The sequence below is a fragment of the Petromyzon marinus genome, chromosome 61, assembly GCF_048934315.1.
Source record: "Petromyzon marinus isolate PM22_M1 ecotype Great Lakes invasive population chromosome 61, UKy_Petmar_22M1.pri1.0, whole genome shotgun sequence".
NCBI lineage: Eukaryota > Metazoa > Chordata > Hyperoartia > Petromyzontiformes > Petromyzontidae > Petromyzon > Petromyzon marinus.
In genome coordinates, this window is record NC_133727.1 from 10,182,411 (window position 1) to 10,206,859 (window position 24,449).

General features: G+C 53.5%; 1 protein-coding gene across 1 annotated transcript in view; it reads right to left on the reverse strand.

The window, feature by feature from the left end:
- Positions 1–24,449, reverse strand: part of LOC116955653 (la-related protein 1B-like) — a 72,984-nt gene that overhangs the window by 12,424 nt on the left and 36,111 nt on the right. Inside the window, exons 6-18 of the mRNA XM_076053538.1 lie at positions 23,160–23,297; positions 22,326–22,524; positions 21,227–21,371; positions 19,220–19,385; positions 17,355–17,536; positions 16,284–16,787; positions 14,605–14,728; positions 7,701–7,912; positions 7,002–7,108; positions 5,828–5,991; positions 5,339–5,483; positions 3,202–3,311; positions 660–787 (exon numbers count right to left, since the gene is read on the reverse strand). Of these exons, the coding sequence (XP_075909653.1) occupies positions 660–787; positions 3,202–3,311; positions 5,339–5,483; positions 5,828–5,991; positions 7,002–7,108; positions 7,701–7,912; positions 14,605–14,728; positions 16,284–16,787; positions 17,355–17,536; positions 19,220–19,385; positions 21,227–21,371; positions 22,326–22,524; positions 23,160–23,297 (2,324 nt within the window). The remainder of the gene's footprint in view (positions 1–659; positions 788–3,201; positions 3,312–5,338; positions 5,484–5,827; positions 5,992–7,001; positions 7,109–7,700; positions 7,913–14,604; positions 14,729–16,283; positions 16,788–17,354; positions 17,537–19,219; positions 19,386–21,226; positions 21,372–22,325; positions 22,525–23,159; positions 23,298–24,449) is intronic.

The window sequence follows — 24,449 nt, forward strand, 5'->3', positions numbered from 1 at the left end:
CGCTCGCTCGCTCGTTCGAAGACGCGGCTCAAAACACGAAAACGGCTCGTGGGTTGTCGATTGCGCGCCGAACGCCGTTTTGTTACGGTGCAAAAAGGGAATCGAAAATTGTGGCCACGCGCCCTGCAGTGACATCAAAGCGTACAACCGCTGTACTTTTCCGTACGTTCTAAAAATATAGATCCATCACGTTGACAAGCAGATGAGAACCCCAATGAGACAAAGTAGACTATGGTCAATCCACAGCTGGATGAAGGCATCCCAATGCTGTGTGGATCACACGGCGTTGTCTGAACGTGATACTTCACCACCCCGGTCAGTGCAGTGCAGGCTGGTGATGGGAGGGTGGGGGGGTGGGGGTGATGGGAGGGGGGAGAGAGGAGTGTGGGGGTGGAAGGGTTGCTCAGGACTGGTTCAAATGTCACACTCATCGTTGATGCGAGCCGTGGCTGGGAATCCAACTTAGCAAAACAGTAAAAGAGCGACGCGCGTAGAAAGGCCCGCAGACCGAGTTGGCCAACGTGTCACAAAAAAAAGACTGGGCCACAGAGCTTGGCCCGATGGTTGTTGGGGCCGCTTCTCGCCGCCCTCCCGAATGTTAACGAGGAGTGCTCGTTTTACTCAGACGCTCCCGCCGGTGTCGAGGGGGAGGCTCTTACGACCACTCGGAAGTCCTCCAGCCTCTTGAAGCTGCGCAGGTATTCCTGCAGCCGCGCGTCCGTGTCCACGTGCTTGGCCTGGGAGTACTTGAGGTAGGCCCAGAACTTCTCCAGTCCGTACAGCTGGCCTGTACACACGCATGCGTGTGTGTGTGTATGTATTCAAACACACGCAATACTTAATAAAGTTGTTTGGGTTCGATCGCGTCAATATAAATGTGTTGTAACCCTCCGCCACCCGGTAAGGTTTGTCACCTAAACAACTCGCCAATAAGTTGATTTAGCCCACCGGCGTGCTGGGGAGAAATTCCACAAATTTTTGCTCGATGATGCTGGTTGATGTAATTACCAGCGAAACGGCACGCTACTCAAATTCTAAATGTTGTGGATTTACTCTCCAACACACCGGTGGGCTGAAGTAGTTATACTACAATATACACTATACTACTATACACTACACTATACATTATACTACTATAAACTACACTATACACTACACTACTATACACTATACAAAACCTTACTGGCTTACTGGCTGTGTCGGGTGGTGGAGGGTTACGACACATTTATGCTTACGCGATCCAAAACCTTTATTATGAATATTGGCAGTGAAAGCTTACATGTTAAAACACACGCAATACATTCGCTCACAGCCAATATAATGCGCGTGCACACACAGGTGTGTGCACCTTCAATTAAGCACGGTTGGCTATGCACGGTGCGAAAGAAGTTCGACATACCTACGAAGACAGAGATCCTCCATATAGCCTGAATAGACTGTTGGAGCAAATGAATGCCGGCACAACACACGAGGGGGTGGGTGGCCAGCACCACGCCCGGCCGTCTTTGTCTCCAGTGTGGCGATGTTTGCGCATCACACCAGGCACTTATTTGAGTCAATCTCGGGGAGGCCCAGTACCGATTCAGACAATCACTGGTGTTGTTGGCCGTGAGCGGGAATCGAACTCGGGTCACCGGGTTCATAGTGCAGCGTGCAAACCGCTACACCACCGCACACACGTACAAAGATCTCCCCTTTAGTCGTACAAACCGCTGGGGCAAGTGCAGTTAGTGAACACCTATTAAGGCCGGCATGGCGCACTAGGGAGTGGTGTGGTAAGGACCACGCCCGGCCGCATTTGCCTCTCTGACACACTGCACCACGTACTCGTATAAGGCCGAGTTGACCTATCGGCGGCCCAGGACCGGTTCACGTATTCCCCAATGATCTTACCCGCCGACCAGGAATCGAAGACAGGTCACTGGGTTGATAGCGCAGTGCGCTAACCACTACACTACCTCTCCGCCACACTGCCTGTTGACAAAAGACAAAGATCATCCGTATAGCCTTAACAGACTGTAGGGGCAAGTGCTGTTAGCGAACACCTTTGAAGGCCGGAACGGTCCATGAGGGGGTGGGTGGCCAGCACCACGCCCGACCGCCTTTGTCTCCCTAGTGGCAATGTTTACTACACCGCACCAGGTACTCATTTGAGGCTGAGTCGACCTAGGGGAGGCCCGGGACCGGTTCAGATAATCGTCACTGCTGTTGGCCGTGAGCGGGAATCGAACTCGTGTCACCGGGTTCACAGCGCAGCGTGGCGCTAACCGCTGCACCACCGCTCCCCACACACGTGCGCACATGCAGTCACCCCACACAAGCACGCACAATTATCTGGCCAACTCCTTGTGAGTGCCGTGAGCAGGCACTGAAGGAGCTGGGCGGGTGGTGGGGACTGGTGGCAGTAAGTGCGCTGCGCTACGGACCCGGCGACCCGAGTTAGATTCCCGCTTACGGCCAACAACACCAGTGACGATTATCTGAATTGGTCCTGGGCTTCTCCTATGGGGAGCGGTAGTGTAACGGTTAGCGTGCTGAGCTATGAACCCGGCAACCGGAGTTTGATTCCCATTTACGGCCAACACCGGTGACAATTATCTGAATCGGTTCCCGGGCTTCCCCTCGGCCGACTGAAATGAGTACCTGGTGCGATGTGTAAACGTCGCCACGTGGGAGACAAAGTTGGCCGGGCGTGGTGCTGGCCACCCACCCCCTCGTGTGCCGTGCCGGCCTTCACAGGCACTGCTCGCTAACAGCACTTGCCCCGACAGTCCATCAAGGCTACGCGGGGGATTCACAATTCATAATAAAGCCTACGTGTTAAACTACGCGGGGGATCTTTGTCCTTGGCGGCTACGCTGCCGCATGCGGCTGCACTGTGGAGCCATTTTAGTCGACAGATCGTCGACTCGGTCCGTGGGCTGGATATGAAAGTAGACCTGGAGCAACAACCCCTACGCGCGCAAGAGGAGAAAACGACGACGCGCCGGGGAAACGTTTTACCGCTCCAAAGGCGGCAACCACGCACGGGTGCACACCTCTAGTCGCGCCGCCCTCTCCATGCCAGGCCAAACGCCTCTCAACCCCGCCGGCCATGCCCGCCGGCAGACGCACCAAAGGGGTGACCCGTGACCCGTGACCTACGACCCGTGACCCGCGATCCCATGTCCCGTGACCCGCGACCCCGCCCCAGCAGCGCACCTGCTTCGTAGTCGCGAACCGTCTCCGCCTGGAAGTCTTGGAATATTTCCACCCGGAATTTCTTCTCCAGCCCGTAGCTGTAGAACCTGAAGAGGCACTCCAAGCCGTACCTGCGGAAGGAGCCACGGCGAGGGTGTGGGCGGCGCACGGGGGACAGGGGGGTACGAGACGAGGCCTTGAGCTCTGACGCGCCCCGCGGATTCACGCAGCTGGCAAATGTTTCCCCCCCCACCTCCTTCTCCCTCACCCGATTTTGGAGGATTTAAAATTTCAAATGTTGCCAATGTCCCCACGAAGGAGACACAACGGGAGGGGGGGGTGGGGGGGGGTGCTGCTGGAAGCGCGAGGCGTGTTCCTGAATCCGATCCGAACCGGATTTTCTTTTGGCTCGGCCGATTCACCGAGCGATCCGCGTGAACGGACACTCCCGCTTTAGCAGCACCGCCGGTGCGCTGCCGAGTGATCCAACGCACGTTTAAGAACGGGATTCGTTCACGTGACAACCGTTGGCTGTTGGGTGGAGGAGGCTGTACAACACGCACTTACTTCGGCAATCCGATCCAAAGTTATGATTGCGCATCACGCGCATGCCGCTCGCCGGTCAAGAGTCCCTGCGAGTCAAGTGTACTTGAAGCAGACTGTGCAATTTGACACAAGACAGTAACTTCGCTTACGATCGAATCTCCCGGCATGCGCCCAATACCATCAAACCTCGGAAGCAAAGCAGGGCGAAGCCTGCAAAGCACTTGTACGTTGGTGACGACCGCACACAGCAGACTGCTACAGGCTGCTGCTGCTGTGGTGCTACACTGCGGAGAGCGGAGGGCAATGCAACAACATCCATCGTTGTACTGTACCGCGCTCCCCAAGTTATATCGCTCCCTTCCAAACCCACGCCAGACGGCGTGGCGAGGCCCTCATCCAGCGGTGGACTGACAAAGGGCTGCACGTAGGCCAAATAAAACCGCGAGGCGCGTGGGTAGCATCTAGAAGCATCCAGCAGCATCCCAGTGCCTTGTTGTGCGAGGGTGCGCCAGGGCAGCCAGACGCCGTAGTCTCCGTTCGCTCGATCGAGTCGCATCCAATTTGCGTCCGAGGTGACGAAAAAAAAAGCGTTCCCCGACCCATGAGCCATCGCCTTGCATCCAATTCGCGTCGTGAAAGCAACAACGCGGCGTTGCAGCACACGGACCTCACTTGGAAAACTTGGTGAACCCCAAGTACAGCTCTCGGATAACCGGCACGTTCGAGTAACCGGCGCGATCCACGCACCGCGGATGCCAGGCAACAGGGATTTTTTGACCGCAGGTCTTAAAATCACGATCGTGACTGAGAACGGCATGCGGTACGAGCGACCGGCATCCTCGGTCGGCTTCGTTCTCCACTGGCCGCGCGCCCAAGGAAGAGTGAAAGAGCCGCACGGGAAGACGACGCGTGATGGGGCAAGGAATGCGCACGTGGATTTGATGGCCCCCCTCCCGAGGTCAGGAGCGAGTGAAGAATGAGGAGCGGGTAAGATGGCAGACCCCCAGTTGTGTCAAAGGCAAAGATCCACCCGCGTAGCTTTGACAGCGCTGTTCGCGAGTAGCAAGCAGCCACGAAGGCCGGCACGCCACGCGAGGAGGTGGGTGACCAGCACCACGCCCCCGTGGCGACGTGCAGATGTCGCACCGGGTACTCATTTGAGGCCCAGGAGCGGTTCAGAAAATTTGTCACTTCGTTGAGCTATCGTTTGTGGCCAGGTGGCTTCTGGTAATAATAAGAGCTATGTGGCAGCTCATTGAGCCTTTACTGGTAACATAACTATGGTAAAAATTGGTAAATAGTGTAAGTTGTACGGCTCGGTGTGCCTTACCTAGTAAATAAATAAAAACACAGCTTTTTTGGGGAGGTTAAATCGCGTAAATATTTACACGATATAACCCAAAAAACCTGTGTTATGGAAAAAAAACTTTACACGATCTAACCCAAAAAAACGTGTATTATTGACATATTTTTTTAATGCGCTATAACCCAAAAAACCTGTATTATGGATATATGTGTTTACGCGATCTAACCCAAAAAAACCTGTATTATGGATGACATTGGTTGCGAAGGCCTCCTACATGTTAAAGCAAACATTTTTTTTCAAGATTACCTGTATCCCTCCCTCGCCTCCTCCAGCGCCAGCTGCCGGAACTCCTCGTACATGCGGCGGTTGAAGTGGTCGCGCAGGAAGAACGACCAGAAGCGGAAGAGCGTGTTCATCTCCTGAGACTGGCCCACGCCAAGTCGCTTGCGCTCTGCAACCCACAAGGACAACAAACTAAACACAACAACAAACAGCAGTTCTAAAGCAATGAGTTCATCACTCTCGATGATTGTGTAAAAGTACGCAGCTCCAGTGGGCTTCCTAATATCGGAAGAAGCGCACCTGAAAGCGCCGCGCGATGCGGTGGCCACCGTCCTTGTTCGATGGCCAGCCAAAAGCTGCCGCGCCGTCGCCGCTGCGAGGATGGGAAGCGGCCAGCGTGCGGCTGCCCTGCTGCCTTGCTACCCTGCTGCCTTGCTGCCTGGCTGCCCTGCTGCCTGGCTACCCGGCTGCCCGGCTGCTATATCAGGGTTGGGATCCGGTGGCGTTGCTCACCGTTGAGGCACTTGCGGTGGTACTTGTGGTAGACCTGCTGCGTGAAGCCGCTGTCTTTGAGCAGCTCGTGAGACGGGTGCTGGAACTTGGGCAGCGACTGCGGCGTGCCACTCTGGCTGCCCGGGGCCGGCGTCCCGACGCCATCCGCGGGGCTGGCGCTCGCGCTGCGACAAAGACAAAGATCCCCCGTATAGGCTTAACGGACCGCCGGGGCAAGTGCTGTTAGCGAGCAGCACCTATGAAGGCAGGCACGGCACACGAGGGGGTGGGGTGGCCAAAGCCACGCTCGGCCGCCTTTGGTACTCATTTGAGGCTGAGGCGACCAAGGGGAGGCCCAGGATCGGTTTAGATAATTCTCACTGATGTCGCCCATGACTGGGAATCGAACTCGGGTCGCCAGGTTCGTAGTGCAACGCGCAACTCGAGCGGCACAGCCCTGAGCAATGACGCGATCTTGTGTCTGCATTCCTGGCACTATGGCCCTGTGACCCCGCAGTGACCCCGCAGTGACCCCACAGTGACCCCACTGCGACCCCGGTGCAACCCGGCTGTGACCCCGCTGTGACCTGGCTGTGACCCCGCTGTGACCTGGCTGTGACCCCGCTTCGACCCCGCTGTGACCTGGCTGTGACCCCGCTGTGGCCTGGCTGTGACCCCACTGTGACCTGGCTGCGACCTGGCTGTGACCCCGCTGTGACCTGGCTGTGACCCCGCTGTGACCTGGCTGTGACCTCGCTGCGACCGCGCTGTGACCTGGCCGTGACCCCGCTGTGACCTGGCTGTGACCACACTGCGACCCCACTGTGACCTGGCTGCGACCCCGCTGCAACCTGGCTGTGACCCCGCTGTGACCTGGCAGTGACCTGGCTGTGTACCCCGCTGTGACCTGGCTGTGACCCCGCTGTGACCTGGCTGCGACCCCGCTGTGACCTGGCTGTGACCCCGCTGTGACCTGGCTGTGACCCCGCTGTGACCTGGCTGCGACCTGGCTGTGACCCCACTGTGACTGGCTGCGACCCGACTGTGACCTGGCTGTGACCTGGCTGTGACCCCACTGTGACTGGCTGCTACCCCACTGTGACCTGGCTGTGACCTGGCTGTGACCTGGCTGTGACCCCACTGCGACCCCGCTGCGACCTGACTGTGACTCCGGCTGCGACCCCCCTGGACGCACCCAGCGGCCGAGCCTCGTGGCAGGTGCTCGCGCGCGTCCATCACCCAGCCCACGTGGCTCTCCAGCGGTGGGTTCGTGCTGTGCCGCGTCTTCTTCTTGCGAGGGGTCTGCGGCGGGGAGGGAGGGAGTTTTATTGTGAATATTACCATAGAGAGAAGGGGGGAGGCCTTCATCCGGCAGCGGATCGTCAATGACGGCGGATGATGAAAGCTTATCGTGCGCCTTCCTGCACCGCAGCCTCAAAACAATCGCAGCCTCACGGATATTTTGGGGAGCCACAAACCGCCGGACGAAGGCATCCTCACGCCTCGCCGGTCGCGGGGACTGAGCGCAGCCAGCGGAGTGTGCTGGCAACGTCCGCACGTCTGCGAGGACAAATCTCCCCCATGGAGTCTTAACAGGCCGTCGGGGGGGGGGCGAGTGCCGCGAGCGAGAATCTACGAAGGCCGGCACGGCACACGAGGAGGGGGCCAGCACCACCCACGGCCGCCTTTGTCTCCCCCAGCGGCGATGATTACTACACACCGCTCCGGGTACTTATTTGAGACCGAGTAGAAATAGGGGGAGGCCCAGGGACCGGTTCGGATATTCGTCACCGATGTTGTCCGCGAGCGGGAATTGAACTCGGGTCGCCGGCCCCGGAGCGCAGCGTCGCTGCTCCCCATTACGACCGCGACGCGCTGGGCGCCACTGCCCCACCTGGTTGTCGATGGCGCGGCCCTCCTTCACCACGGGGTAGAAGCGCGGCGTCTTGCCGGGGTCCATGACGCGGGGGGTGCGCGGAGTGCGCGGAGTGCGCGGAGGCCTCCTGGCCGGCGACTCCGGCACGGCCGTGGGGAGGGAGCGAGCCAGGCCGGGAGATGGGGGCCCGGCGGCGCCGAACAGACGCGTCGCCAGCTCGTCTGTGGGCGCTGCGGGCGCGAGCACACGACCACATGACCACGCGAGCACGCTACCACTCGACCACATAACCACTCGACCACTCAACCATGCGACCACTCAACCACTCGACCACATGATCACATGATCACATGACCACTCGACCACTCGACCACTCAACCATGCGACCACTCCACCATGCGACCACTCAACCACTCGACCACATGATCACATGACCACTCGACCACGCGGCCACATGACCATACAATCTCATGACTCCTCGACCACTCGACCACAAGAGCGCACCGAGCGCCGGGGACGTCACCGACCGGCGGCGACGCCGTGACCTCTGCCACGGCGTCGTCGCACACGATGGCTAATGCCAGCCTGATCGGCAAGGTCGCCGGGCGACTGACAGCGCCGGCACCACCGTCGCCACCACTATGACACGACCTAAATTACACTATATTCTTGGTTCTTTCGGTAAAGTCATGTAGAAGGGAAATAATAAAATAATACAAAGTAAAACAATAATCCCTGCAGTCACAAAAGCTTTAAATCGAAACTAAATTACACTATGTAACACAATTTTTGTTCCTGTGTAGTAAGTGTTATTTCGCAATTGCTTATGCCTAAAAAGTATAGAAAATGGCTATTATTCCCCACAAACTTTGCTTTTGTGACCAGGACAGTGATATTTTGAAATGTACCTATTTTCAATGGGAAAACAGGCGAATGTGTATTTTCGTTCATATAAAGTCAGAAAAAACAACATGTGTAGTGAAGTAAATGATACGCATAGGTAAATTGGCCACAAACAGTACATATAGACATACAAGCAGAGTGGGTCACATAAGGTCAATCAGGTGGTCGAGTCACGGGTGGCGTAAACAAACCGAAGTAATTAAAGGAGTCATGGCACGAGGGCTGTGATTGGTTGAGAGGCTGTTAGCGTTAAGTGGCGGCGTGGCGAAGTCTGGCCGTTGGACAGGTGCGAGCTGGTGGGAAAATGCCAGTGAGCCACGTGGCAATTAATTAAGGCTAATTGAAAAGGGGATAAAACGCTAGGTGATTTGAACGGAGGGCGGAGTTGTTGTTGGGCAGTTGTTGGCGAGAGGTGGAGAGATACGAAGAGGAGAGCTGGCAAATGTTAGGGAAGAATAGATTGAGAGCAGAACCCAAAGGACAGTAAATAGCGATAGGGAGAGTTAGCGTTAGCGGAGAGGTAGTTACGGGGGATATAGGTAGAGGGAGAGTTACAGATAGAGTCACTGTGTGTGCGGAGATAGATAGAGTCACTGTGTGTGAATAGACAGACAAGTCACTGTGTGTGCGGAGATAGATAGAGTCACTGTGTGTGAATAGACAGACAAGTCACTGTGTGTGCGGAGATAGACAGAGTCACTGTGTGTGAATAGACAGGCAAGTCACTGTGTGTGCGGAGATAGAGGAAGTCACTGCGTGTGAATAGACAGACAAGTCACTGTGTGTGCGGAGATAGATAGAGTCACTGTGTGTGAATAGACAGGCAGGTCACTGTGTGTGCGGAGATAGAGGAAGTCACTGCGTGTGAAGAGATAGCGGAGACACTGCGTGTGAGGAGATAGAGGGAGAATCACTGTGTGTGGAAGGAGGATGAGCGGACGGTGCTGAGGTGAATCGGAGTGTCCGAGTTGGCGGAGCGCGAAGAGGAGAATCACTGTGTGTGTGTGTGAAACTATATAGTGTGTGTGTGTGTGTGAAACTATATAGTGTGTGTGTGAAACTATATAGTGTGTGTGTGTGTGAAACTATATAGTGTGTGTGTGAAACTATATAGTGTGTGTGTGTGTGAAACTATATAGTGTGTGTGTGTGTGAAACTATATAGTGTGTGTGTGTGTGAAACTATAGAGTGTGTGTGTGTGAAACTATATATAGTGTGTGTGTGTGTGAAACTATATATAGTGTGTGTGTGTGTGAAACTATATATAGTGTGTGTGTGTGAAACTATATAGTGTGTGTGTGTGAAACTATATAGTGTGTGTGTGTGAAACTATATAGTGTGTGTGTGTGAAACTATATAGTGTGTGTGTGTGTGAAACTATATAGTGTGTGTGTGTGTGAAACTATATAGTGTGTGTGTGTGAAACTTTATATAGTGTGTGTGTGAAACTTTATATAGTGTGTGTGTGAAACTATATAGTGTGTGTGTGTGTGTGAAACTATATAGTGTGTGTGTGTGAAACTATATAGTGTGTGTGAAACTATATAGTGTGTGTGAAACTATATAGTGTGTGTGTGTGAAACTATATAGTGTGTGTGTGTGAAACTATAGAGTGTGTGTGTGTGTGTGAAACTATATAGTGTGTGTGTATCTGTGTGTGTGTGTGAAACTATATAGTGTGTGTGTGTGAAACTATATAGTGTGTGTGTGTGTGTTTGTCTGTGTGTGTGTGTGAAACTATATAGTGTGTGTGTGTGAAACTATATAGTGTGTGTGTGTGAAACTATATAGTGTGTGTGTGTGTAACTATATAGTGTGTGTGAAACTATATAGTGTGTGTGTGTGAAACTATATAGTGTGTGTGTGTGTGAAACTATATAGTGTGTGTGTGTGAAACTATATAGTGTGTGTGTGAAACTATATAGTGTGTGTGTGTGAAACTATATAGTGTGTGTGTGTGTTTGTCTGTGTGTGTGTGTGAAACTATATAGTGTGTGTGTGTGTTTGTCTGTGTGTGTGAAACTATATAGTGTGTGTGTGTGAAACTATATAGTGTGTGTGTGTGTGAAACTATATAGTGTGTGTGTGAAACTATATAGTGTGTGTGTGTGAAACTATATAGTGTGTGTGTTACTATATATAGTGTGTGTGAAACTATATAGTGTGTGTGTGTGAAACTATATAGTGTGTGTGTGTGAAACTATATAGTGTGTGTGTGAAACTATATAGTGTGTGTGTGTGAAACTATATAGTGTGTGTGTGTGAAACTATATAGTGTGTGTGTGTGAAACTATATAGTGTGTGTGTGTGAAACTATATAGTGTGTGTGTGTGAAACTATATAGTGTGTGTGTGTGTTTGTCTGTGTGTGTGTGTGTGAAACTATATACTGTGTGTGTGAAACTATATAGTGTGTGTGTGTGAAACTATATAGTGTGTGTGTGTGAAACTATATAGTGTGTGTGTGAAACTATATAGTGTGTGTGTGTGAAACTATATAGTGTGTGTGTGTAACTATATAGTGTGTGTGTGTAACTATATAGTGTGTGTGTGTGTGAAACTATATAGTGTGTGTGTGAAACTATATAGTGTGTGTGTGTGTGAAACTATATAGTGTGTGTGTGTGAAACTATATAGTGTGTGTGTGTGAAACTATATATTGTGTGTGTGTGTGTGAAACTATATAGTGTGTGTGTGTGAAACTATATAGTGTGTGTGTGTGTTTGTCTGTGTGTGTGTGTGTAACTATATAGTGTGTGTGTAACTATATAGTGTGTGTGTGTAACTATATAGTGTGTGTGTGAAACTATATAGTGTGTGTGTGTGAAACTATATAGTGTGTGTGAAACTATATAGTGTGTGTCTGTGTGTGTGTGTGTGAAACTATATATAGTGTGTGTGTGAAACTATATAGTGTGTGTGTGTGAACCTATATAGTGTGTGTGTGTGAACCTATATAGTGTGTGTGTGTGAAACTATAGTGTGTGTGTGTGAAACTATATATAGTGTCTGTGTGTGTGTGTGAAACTATATAGTGTGTGTGTGTGAAACTATATAGTGTGTGTGTAACTATATAGTGTGTGTGTGAAACTATATAGTGTGTGTGTGTGAAACTATATAGTGTGTGTGTGTGAAACTATATAGTGTGTGTGTGTTTGTCTGTGTGAAACTATATAGTGTGTGTGTGTGAAACTATATAGTGTGTGTGTTTGTCTGTGTGTGTGTGTGAAACTATATAGTGTGTGTGTAACTATATAGTGTGTGTGTGTGTTTGTCTGTGTGTGTGTGAAACTATATAGTGTGTTTGTCTGTGTGTGTGTGTGAAACTATATAGTGTGTGTGTGTGTCTGTGTGTGTGAAACTATATAGTGTGTGTGTGTGAAGCTATATATATAGTGTGTGTGTGAAACTATATAGTGTGTGTGTGTGAAACTATATAGTGTGTGTGTGTGAAACTATATAGTGTGTGTGTGTGAAGCTATATAGTGTGTGTGTGAAACTATATATAGTGTGTGTGTGTGAAACTATATACTGTGTGTGTGTGTCTGTGTGTGTGTGTGTGAAACTATATAGTGTGTGTGTGTGTGTGAAACTATATAGTGTGTGTGTGTGAAACTATATACTGTGTGTGTGTCTGTGTGTGTGAAACTATATAGTCTGTGTGTGTTTGTCTGTGTGTGTGTGTGTAACTATATAGTGTCTGTGTGTGTGTGTGTACGGAACGATGGAATAAAAGTGACGGTGGAAGAAAGACGGTTGTCGTCCGAGTGAATTCACGGCACTACATATGAATCAAAATTAACAATTTCAAATTATCACTTTCCTGGTCACAAAAGCAAAGTTTGTGGGGAATAATAGCCATTTTCTGTACTTTTGAAGCATAAGCAATTAGGAAATAACACTTACTACCCAGGAACAAACATTTTTTTTGTTACGCAGTGTTATCAACGTCACTGCCACCACGGCCTCCACTGTTATCACCGCCGCCACCACCACCACCACTACCACAAATCATCACAGACACGACCGTAAAGCTACCACACACACCACAGACAGGCATGCATCAAACGAACACTCACGATTTATCGTGATTGGCTTCTGAGGTCTCCTTTGTGTAGTTTTAATTCACTACATTAGCTTAAATGCAGCGCACAATTTTTATAAGTTGTCAACACTATTCCGCCTTCTCGCACGATTCGATACACGCACCGCTCACGAATCGACTGTAATGGACGAACAAATGTTGCTACGTGTCTAATTACAACCGTCACCACCACCAACACCGCTATTACTACAACTGGTATCACCAGTGGCCACCGTCACCATCACTCACCAGCACCACCATGACTACCATTACAACAACAGCCGACATTCGCCACTGAGTGGCGGTGACGTCACCACGGCGCTCGTGCCAGGCTACGTGCACTTTAAGGCCAAGTGAAGTGTCGAACGCCCGCCGGCAGGAGATCACGAGACAGACCCAGCAGGTGCCATGGGTTGACCGACTGAGATGACTGAGATGACTGGCCGATGCACCACCTGTGCCCCCTACTGTGCGTTTTAGCCGTCCGGCACTCCGCTCGTTGTTGTGAGCGTCGCTCCTCTGCCCTCCGTTGTCCAATTGCCCAGTAGCGTCCTTCACGAGCCTCCTCCACAGCGACCGATCTTGACACTGCTGGTACTAGTTATTGGCAAACGACTACCATTGCCACCATTATCACTGCATCACCGCTGTCGCCATTAACACGACCATCTTTTTCGCCCTTTTTCAACCATTCTATCCTGGTTGTTGCAACCAGCGTGACGTCATGGGTTCATCCGCGGGAAAAAAAAGAGCCTCATAAGCTCAACGGATTCCTCTGGTCTAAACCAAGAATCCGATTGTGAAGAATCCGTTCGGATCGCTCGCAGAGCAGAGCAGGGCAACCCTTGCTGTTGAAGAAGCGGACATCACAGAGCCACCACTTGCCCCGAAACAAAGTGCTGCCCCCTGCTGCGTGGATGGTGACATCTCATCGCAGGAGTCAAACCAATAAACAGAGTAGACTCTCGAATATCCGCGCCAATGACGGGGAGGACGGCCGTGGGTAATCGAGAGTCGACTGTATCTTATTCTAGAATTTAGCAAAATTAACCAACCTTAACGCAATGGGGGTTGTTTTTTGTGCCCATCATTGGTGACCGTGCCGAGACCGTGGGCTCCCTGCGCTTGAGAACCCACCAGGTGACCTGCCTGGAATCCAACCTGGAATATCTCAGCTAGGGCCCTGCATCGGTTCAGGTACCCACGGGTATCCAGGTGTGCCCGTACAGCAGGTCGGAACCGAGTGGGGTTTTTAAGGCTTGCTGTTCGTCAAGGAGCATAAACCATCATCACGGAAAATCCTGTCACGGCAGTGGCTTCTGGCTGGCCATAAAACAAAGACGGTGGCCACCGCATCATCGCGCGGCGCTTTCAGATGCGCTTCTGCGGCCGTCTGGAACGCTCTTCCCCTTCCGATATTAGGAAACCACTGGAGCTGCGCACTTTTAGATCATCATCAAGAAAGCCAAAATTATTTCTTACGACTGCTTTTTGTGTTTAGTTTGTCGTCCTTCCCCCTGCACCTCCAATTGGCGCGGTTGGCTACGTACGCTGCCAAGAAGTTCAACACGCGCAGGTACAGGGCAGGCCGTGAAGCGAACACGACGGCACTCAAGCGGCGAGCGGGAAGGGCAGCCACTGGCGTTGCGACCGGCGTAGCGGGGGCGCCCGCCCCGATGCCGCGACTCTCGACCTCGGCGGCGGCGCCAACGCGGCACCACCCCCCGCCACCCACCGCCGTTCCCCCACCGCCGCTGTCACCACCGTTACCACCGTCGCCACCTAACGCCGTCACCGCCACCGTCGCCACTGTCGCCAACGTCTCCACCGCGCCCGCTCGCAATTCAACGGCCGAGATCGGCGCGAGCTCGCGACGACGGGTCGCGAGCAATCGCCAGGAGCCATTCTCAATCCACTGCTGTGCGATGGCCGGTACCTGGCTGCTGCTTTGGGGGGCCCGGGGGCACCTCCTGGTAAGGATCCACGGGAGGCTCGGGAGCCAGGGTCTCGAACTCCTCCTGGCTGATCATGGTGAGCTTGCGGAAGTTTTCAATCTCTTGCTAGAACGGCAAAGATAAAGGTCGCCCGTGTGAGCTCGCAACAGACTACAGGAGCGCTGATGCACTCGCTCACCCGCGCATGTGGTCCACAACATGCAGAAATATTCAATCATAGGCGCCCTCAGAACGACACTTACCACACGCGACGCACTCACTCACATGCCTCCACCAGCGAAACGTCACGGTGCTCAAATTGTAAATGTCGTGGGTGATTTACTCTTCAACACACGGCCGGTGTGCGCGTGTGCTGAACCAGCAACTCATCGGCATCTTTTGTTTGGCGTTGATACAACTTTGCTAAATTAGCCGTGTCGGGTGGTGGCGGGTTTAACGACGCCTTTACAGCACCGCTCGTCATCCTCACCGCCACCACCACCAACAGCATCAACACCACGACAATCACCCAGCGCCACCCGTCCACACCTCTAAAAAAAGAGTTTTATAGCTCATCGGATTCCTCCCGTATAAAACAAATACAGTTGATTATCCGGCACGCGATTATACGGCTGTTTTCAACGTTATCCGGCGGTTCTGGGCCGATCCGGTGAAACCGAAAAAAACGGTCCAAAGGCGGTAACCAGTCCGGCAATCGGCACCGTGTGCGTGACAAAAAAAAAGTAGCTACGCTTGATTTGGGTGTCAAATAGTACATTATACACTACATACACCTTAAACAATGACAATACTGCAAACCGACACACCTGATGATGACCGTTTGAGTTATGGTCGAAACGTCGTGAGAATTTTTTATTGTTTTATATATTTTGTTATTTTGTTGTTTCTCTTCAACGTGACTTTACCGAAAAAACTAAGAATATGAATACTGCACGTGTATACATTTTTCATGATAAAAAACAATACAGACGGTGAGATCCGGCGAAAAGTGCGTTGTCTAATTTGGCATTCGCCGGGAGCACCGCTCTCAAGGCTGCATGAGTCCGCCGGTCGTCAAACTCAAGTGGTTGTGTTGAAACAAGAGCGTAGTGCCGCTACGTACATCATCACCACATGATGCGGAGTCTTCGAGATCGGAGTGGTAAGTACGGTACAGTAAATAGTCACTTTTCACAAGTGGATATTTATTTTTGTCTATTTGTATGTTGATTTATGCCAATTTCATCGAGTAAACACATTTAAAACAATTAAAAACAAAACACGACACTTAAAAACAATATTAAAGAAGAATGTGCAAAAATAAGCTATTTTATTTCATGATGCAGTAATCGTCTCGAGTCTTTGAAATTCCGGCGCCCCCTCCCCCCTCCCCGGAAGCCGCCGGATAATCGACAATCCACCGTATTCCAATTTATGATGCTCGCATTGCCATCGCCACCATCGCCACCACCCCCTCCACCACCACCATCGCCACCACCACCACCCTCCATCGCCACCACCATCACCACCAGCATTGCCACCACCATCGCCACCACCACCACCATCACCACCACCTCCACCATCACCACCACCGCCTCCACCGCCGCTACCACCACCACCACCGCCGCCGCTGCCACCGCCACCACCTCCACCGCCACCACTGCCGCCCCCCCACTCTGACCTTCATCTGCGCGTACTCGGGCTCCATCTCCTCCCTCCACATCTCCTGCTCGTAGTAGTAGAGGCCGTCGTTGATGGCCTTGGCGAGCTCCGACGTGATCTTGGCGCGCGACACGTGGTTGCCCGTGCGGTCGCCGCCGGGGTGGCGCCGCAGGTGGGGCGGCGTCTGCGTCACGATGAGGATCTTGTTGACGTCGCTGTCGTCAATCTCGTAGTCCGAGTCCCAGTCCGAGTCCGGGTCCGTGAAGTGGTTCCGCCGGCCGTCCATCGGCTGCTGCTCCAGGAGCTCCTCGTCGAAGAGGAAGTCGAGCTCCTCCTTGTCGTCGGGACGCTCGCCGTCGCGGTGCGAGCGCGCCTGGCTGGGCGTCTGGCTGCGACTCTGATGATGATCGTGCTGCTGCTGCTGCTTTCTGCTGTGCGAGCTCCGGTGCGAGCTCCGGTGCTCGCGCGATCGGGGAGACGTTCCCTCCGGTGACGTTCGGGAGCCACTGCCGCCATCGGCATTCTGGAGGCAGAGAGAGAGAGAGTTGACGGCGGCGATGGTGATTCATTGGCATTGAAGAGCCCCGGGGATTATCGCCATCCCTCGCCCGCAAGGGGAGGTCGGGGCTCGGGCAACAACGGAGAGACCCACAAAGCGTGGCCGGCCGATTCACTGAAACTATTTTTAACCATTTATTATTCGACCAGGTTTTCAGGCCCACTGGGCGACTGTGTAGCTTCTTCTCCAGACGCGACCTGGCCAGTGGTGTGGTTGGGGAGAGTGGAGTGGGTGGGGAGAGTGGCGTGGGTGAGGAGAGTGGCGTGGGTGGGGAGAGTGGAGTGGGGAGAGTGGAGTGGGTGAGGAGAGTGGCGTGGGTGAGGAGAGTGGAGTGGGTGAGGAGAGTGGTGTTGGTGGGGAGAGCGGCGTGGGTGGGGAGAGTGGCGTGGGTGAGGAGAGCGGCGTGGGTGGGGAGAGTGGAGTGGGTGAGGAGAGCGGCGTGGGTGGGGAGAGTGGAGTGGGTGAGGAGAGTGGCGTGGGTGGGGAGAGTGGCGTGGGTGAGGAGAGTGGCGTGGGTGGCGCGCGTCTCACCGCCCGCTCACGAGCTGGCGAGGGTCGGTGCTTCTTCTTGACCTCGATCCAGGGCTCCGAGTCGAGGTCTGGCAGGCTGGTGGAGAGGCCGCGGGAGAGGGAGCACAGCGGGCCCCCCACGTCGCCAGCGCCTGCCGGGCCGCCGCGGACCGGGCTGGCGCGCGGAGAGCTGGGGGCCGACTCTGTGCACCCGCACGTCACCGCCAGCGTCACCACCGTCACCATCATCATCATCGCCCACGTCACCGCCAGCGTCACCGTAATCATCATCATCATCATCACCCGCGTCACCATCATCATCACCATCAGGGTCACTATCATCACCCACATCACCGCCAGCATCACCGCCATCATAATCACCACCATCATCATCATCAAAGACAAACTTCCCCCTCAAAGCCTGAACAGACTTTTGGGGCAAGTGCTGTTAGCGAGTAGCACATATGAAGGCCGGCACGGTACACGAGGGGGTGGGTGGCCAGCACCACGCCCGGCCGCCTTTGTCTCCCCAGTGGCGATGTTTACACATCACACCAGGTACTCATTTGAGGCTGAGTCGGCCTAGGGGAAGCCTGGGACCAATTCAGAAAATTGTCACCGGTGTTGGCCATGAGTGGGAATCAAACTCGGGTTGCCGGGTTCATAGCTCAGCACGCTAACCGTTACACTACCGCTCCCCATTTCACCACCACCATCATCACCACCACCACCACCATCATACCCATCAGCAGCAGCATCAGCAGCAGCAAAATTTGTCCTCAATGCTGGCGCCCTCCTTCATGGACCTACGATGTCACGTGGACAGAGCTTATTAAAATATTTCACGCGTGCTTTTGAATATTCCCATAAAGTCATATTTTCTCCACAGGGGTCTCCAAATTTTGGACAACACTTCGACCAATTTGCCTGGATTGCTACAAGGCGAGTACCCAATAGAGCGCACTTTTCAATCTTGATTGATTTCAATCTCGATTGAGAAGTCACGTCTTTAGAGCTGCTCTTTGTGTTTAGTTTTGTTGTCCTTCCCCCGCACCTTCGCTACGTACAGTGCGACAGAAGTTCAACACACATACATACATACAGAAGCGTAACTTTACGCCAAAGTTTCGTGAATATTTTGCACCGTGCCAATGCGCTCACGCCTTCAACTTTCAGTTGTAAAACATCGGAACAGAGGACTACTGCCCCATCTGGCCTATACAGGTTGTGGCGGGCGGGTGCCATTAGCCGGGTGGTAGAGTGGCGAGCAATACACATCGTATTGCCCAGTGCCGACGTGTTACCCACCGCGCCACCTGGTGAGCGAGTGAGCGGGCAAGCGTGCAAGTTTAACTAAACTATTAAGGCCCGTTGAGCTATGGAACTCGTTTTCAGAAGCGACCTTGCCACAAATGATAGGTCGGCAAAGTGGCGTGTCATCGCGTGGAGATGTATAGCAGCCAAATCATCAAAATGCATGTTTCTAAACGCGGAGGAAAAAAAACGGAGGACCCGGAGAAAAATCAATAGGACCACGGGAAGAACATGCAAACTCCACATATATAAAGGTGTCAGGGTCGGGCTCGAACCCACGACCTCCTGTATACCGGGTAAGGTAGTTAACATCTCACCACCGTGTGCTTGTGAATAAGTGGATCGGAGCTTGTGTCACGGTAAGGGGGTGCGCGTGAGCGCGAGTGAGCGAGCAACGGATTACACACGTGACCGAGCATGCATCGCGCCAGCGTGTGAGCGTGCCAGCGTGTGAGTGTGCCGGCGTGTGAGTGTGCCAGCGTGTGTGCGTGCCAGCGTGTACATCCCAGCGTGTACGTGCCAGCGTGTCTATGTGTGCCAGCGTGCGCGTGCCAGCGTGCGTGCGCGCGCACCTGTGATGACCCGTGCCGCCTGCTTGGGCACGAACTCGGGGCAGTGCAGTAGGAGGGTGAAGTCGGTGGGGCAGCCCTCGCTGGGGGGTAGGGGCCACACCTCGGGGGCCACGCGGCACCGCAGGCGCCCGTCCCGCATCTCCACCTCCACGCTGTCCTCCAGCGCCTTCAAGCGAAAGAGAGAGAGAGAGAGAACGAGCGAGTGAGCGAGAGAGAACGAGCGAGTGAGCGAGAGGGAACGAGCGAGTGAGCGAGAGAGAACGAGCGAGTGAGCGAGAGAGAACGAGCGAGTGAGCGAGAGGGAACGAGCGAGTGAGCGAGTGAGCGAGAGAGAACGAGCGAGTGAGCGAGAGAGAACGAGCGAGTGAGCGAGTGAGCGAGAGAGAACGAGCGAGTGAGCGAGAGAGAACGAGCGAGTGAGCGAGTGAGAACGAGCGAGTGAGCGAGTGAGCGAGAGAGAACGAGCGAGTGAGCGAGAGAGAACGAGCGAGTGAGCGAGAGAGAACGAGCGAGTGAGCGAGAGAGAACGAGCGAGTGAGCGAGAGGGAACGAGCGAGTGAGCGAGTGAGCGAGAGAGAACGAGCGAGTGAGCGAGAGAGAACGAGCGAGTGAGCGAGAGAGAACGAGCGAGTGAGCGAGAGAGAACGAGCGAGTGAGCGAGTGAGCGAGAGAGAACGAGCGAGTGAGCGAGAGTGAGCGAGAGAGAACGAGCGAGTGAGCGAGAGAGAACGAGCGAGTGAGCGAGAGAGAACGAGCGAGTGAGCGAGAGAGAACGAGCGAGTGAGAACGAGCGAGTGAGCGAGTGAGCGAGAGAGAACGAGCGAGTGAGCGAGAGAGAACGAGCGAGTGAGCGAGAGAGAACGAGCGAGTGAGCGAGAGAGAACGAGCGAGTGAGCGAGAGAGAACGAGCGAGTGAGCGAGAGGGAACGAGCGAGTGAGCGAGAGGGAACGAGCGAGTGAGCGAGAGGGAACGAGCGAGTGAGCGAGTGAGCGAGAGAGAACGAGCGAGTGAGCGAGAGAGAACGAGCGAGTGAGCGAGAGAGAACGAGCGAGTGAGCGAGAGAGAACGAGCGAGTGAGCGAGAGAGAACGAGCGAGTGAGCGAGAGAGAACGAGCGAGAGAGAACGAGCGAGTGAGCGAGCGAGCGACTTGGCATCCAACCAAGCGTCTGCATCCCTCCCTACGTACGGTTCGGAAGAAGTTCGATATAAATACAAAGATCTCCCGTATAGCCTTAACAGACTTTTGGGGGGCAAGTGCTGTTAGCGAGTAGCACCTGTGAAGGCCGGCACGGCACACGAGGGGGTGGGTGGCCAGCACCACGCCCGGCCGCCTTTGTCTCCCCAGTGGCGATGTTTACACATCACACCAGGTACTCATTTGAGGCTGAGTTGGTTGGAGAGCCAAGCCAAAACATATGGCTCTCCAACACACCGGTGTGCCGTACTAGTGACGAATTGGCCACGTTCTGTTGACGTGACAACCCTTACTAGTTGGCTGTGTCGGGTGGTGGCGCGTTTAAACGACACATTTATACATTTACGCGATCTAACCCAAAAACCTCTATTATGGATGATATTGGTCGCGAAAGCCTACGTGTTAAACTGTCTATATGTATGCACCTTTCTTTCCGCCAATTTCAAATAGTAAACTAATTTAAAACGTTAAAACATACACACACTACAGCTAATAACACAATGCTGCGCAAGAACGTGCAAAAACTAAGCTACTTTAAATAACGATGACTAGTGGCGATCATCCGGCGTTGCTGAAAATCTGGTACCCCCTGCCCCTCCTACGGCGCCGGATAACCGATGATCTCCTCCATGATTTCTTATAACGCGACCGTTCCATCACGCGGCGTTCCTCAGGAACGCAAACTGCTACATGCCGCCGCGTTACAGGAGAGAGCATCCCGCTCCGAAAATATTCGACCCGACGGCGCCGGCCGCCTCCGCGGCCGCATCTGGCCGCTCCGGGCACTCCGGCGCCGTCGCGCGGCGCTACCTCCAGGATGAGCTTCACGTCCGTGGTGAGCGTCTGCACGCGGTAGAAGCTGGAGACGAGCGACAGCGGCAGGAAGCCCTGGGGGTCCATCCTCCGTCGCAGGAAGAAGTCCCGTTCCAGGTTCTCCGGGCTGAAGTAGTACTCTCTGTCACGCATGGCACAGCACCGGTACAGTACAGCACCGGGACAGCACAAGGACAGCGCCAGCGCAGCGCCAGCAAAGCACCGGTTGGTTACGCAATGGTGCGAAAGAGGTTCAACGTACACACAGGCAACTCTGGCGATACAGCGTCGCGATTTGATTCTAGTTCTCGCGTGTTTGACGTCTATTTCAACAGCACGGTAAACATCGCGGCCTGCAATTCATTACGGGTTAATTCGGACACCTTGCAGACAACACATCAATTGATAATAATTTACGGCCCCTTTGTCAAGCCACTGCTGGATGAAGGTCTCCCCAAGTTCCGCGCTGATCACGGCAGTGTTGTTTGTCCACGATTAACCACATTGGTCGGATCGGGTTGGTGAACGGGCAGACCCGGGAGCGACGGAGATAGCACTCAGTCAGTGGCGTTGGCTGTGCTTGGGAATAAAACTCGGGCGGGAAGGTTCATCGCGCAGCAACGCCGACCAATCCACCACTGCCGTTTCCCTGACAAGGGGCGCCCGCTGTGGCTAGGAGATGTTAACTACCTCGCCTGGTCTACAGGAGGTCGTGGGTTCGATCCCGACCCCGACAATGCCTGCTGTATATTTGGAGTTTGCGTGTCTTCCTCGCCCCGTGGTCTTGTGGATATTTCTCCGGGTCCTCGGGTTTTTCCCCTCATCTTTTAGAATCAACACCACCACCACGCGGTTAGAGTCATTTGGATGCTGCGATGATGGCAATGATGATACGCCACCAACAACGTTGAGCCATCATTTACGAGAGCCAGGTCGCTTCTGAAAAAGAGCTACGCAGCTCGGCGGGTCTTATCTGCTTAAAAATAAAAAAAAAATACAACAGTTTATAGTTTAAGTTTACGAGCGTAAAACCCTCGGCGTTCAACTCCCGCCCCGTGCCGTGAACCCCCTTCCCGGCCGCGCGCCACGGCCTCACATCTGCCGCTTGATGTACTCCTTGAGCAGCGTCTCGTCCACGGAGTAGAGGGCTCCTCCGTGCGGTGGGGGGTTGGCGCCGGCGGTGGCGCCGCCCACGACGAACAGAGGCTCCGTGCCCACGGCGGGGCGCCCGTTCTTTCCGCCGCCCACGCCGCCCAGGAAAGGTACGACCCCCCCGTAGCGGTGGTCGTAGTGGACTGCGCGAGAGAGAGAGAGAGCGTGAGCGAGAGAGAGCGAGAGAGAGAGAGCGAGAGAGAAAGAGAGCGAGAGAGAGCGAGAGCGAGCGAGAGAAAGCGAGAGAGAAAGCGAGAGAGAGAGCGAGAGAGAGAGCGAGAGAGAGCGTGAGCGAGAGAGAGAGCGAGAGCGAGCGAGAGAGAGAGCGAGAGAGAGAGCGATAGAGAGAGCGAGAGTGAGAGAGAGCGAGAGAGAGCGAGAGCGAGCGAGAGAGAGAGCGAGAGAGAGGGCGATAGAGAGAGCGTGAGCGAGAGAGAGCGAGAGCGAGCGAGAGAGAGAGCGAGAGCGATAGAGAGCACGAGAGTGAGAGAGAGCGAGAGAGAGTGAGCGAGCGAGAGAGAGAGCGAGAAAGAGAGCGAGAGAGAGCAAGAGAGAGCGAGCGAGAGTGAGACAGAAAGCGAGAGCGAGCGAGCGAGGGAGCGAGCGAGAGAGAGCGGCTCCGTTTATAGATTGTCAAGAGCTTTGGATAAACGGCAAAAAAAACAGAAAAAACGCGACGGAACGCACAAACAAAAACAAATTCGCGAAGATCATGAGTGGACGACATGAGCTCCCGGCACGCGGAGCGAAACGTCGGACACCACTCCCGAGCGTTTACCGCGGGGGTTCCCTCGGCCCCGGGCCCTCCCCCTGGCCCGGCTGCCCCTCCCCCGACCGCGGTAGGCCCCTCCGGCACCGCCACCACCGCCTCCCCGCGCGGAGCCAGCATCCTCCAGCCCTTCGCTGCGGCGCCAGCCTGCGGCGGAGGTGGGGGCGTGAGAGAGACGTATATGTATGTACAGCCAATCATCGATTATCTGGCACCGCGCGATTGTCCGGCAGCTTCCAAAATTATCCGGCGGTCCCGGGCCAATCCGGCGAAACCGACAAAACCGTTCCAAGGGCTGAACCAGTCCAGGGATCGTCAAACACATGGTTGTGTCGAAAGAAGAGCGTAGTAGCACTACGCACGTCACCCCGTGATGCAGAGCCTTCGAGACTGGAGTGGTAAGGACGCTACAGTAAAGTCACTTTAAACAGTGGGATGTTTATTTTTATATGTATCCATTTCTATATGTATCCATAAGAGGTTTTTGGGGTTAGATCACGTAAATATATAAACGTGTCGTCCAAACCCGCCACCACCCGACACAGCCAACTAGTAAGGGTCATCACGTAAACAGAACGTGGCCAAAACCGCTCCAAAGGCCATCGGCACTGTGTGCGTGGCAAACAAAGTAACTACGCTTGATTTCAGTTTTAAATATTATGTACGGTACATGATACACTCCATACAACAACTTAAACAATGACAATACTGCACGTGTACACATCTTTCATGACTAATAACTACGGTGATAAAAACAATACAGACGGTGCGATCCGGCAAAAAAGTGCGTCGTGTTATTTGGCGTTCGCCGGAGCACTGCTCTCAAGGCTGCATCAGACCGGCGATCGTCAAACACAAGTGGTTGTATATTCTTGGTTCTTTCGGTAAAGTCACGTTGAAGGGAAACAATAAATAATAAAAAATATATAAAACAATATATTTTATTATTTTATTGTTTCCCTTCAACGTGACTTTACCGAAAGAACCAAGAAAATGAATCACTGCCGTCACGAAAGCTTTAAATCGCAAGTGGTTGTGTTGAAACAAGAGCGTAGTGCCGCTACGTACATCACATGATGCAGAGTCTTCGAGATCGGAGTGGTAGGTACGGTACAGTAAATACAGTCACTTTTCACAAGAGGATATTTATTTTTCATAACACAGGTTTTTTTGGGGAGGGGATAGATCGCGTAAATATATAAATCTGCCGTTATACCGGCCACCACATGGCTGTGTCGGGTGGTGGCGGGTTTAATGATACATTAATATATTTACGTGATCTAACTCGAAAAAACTGTG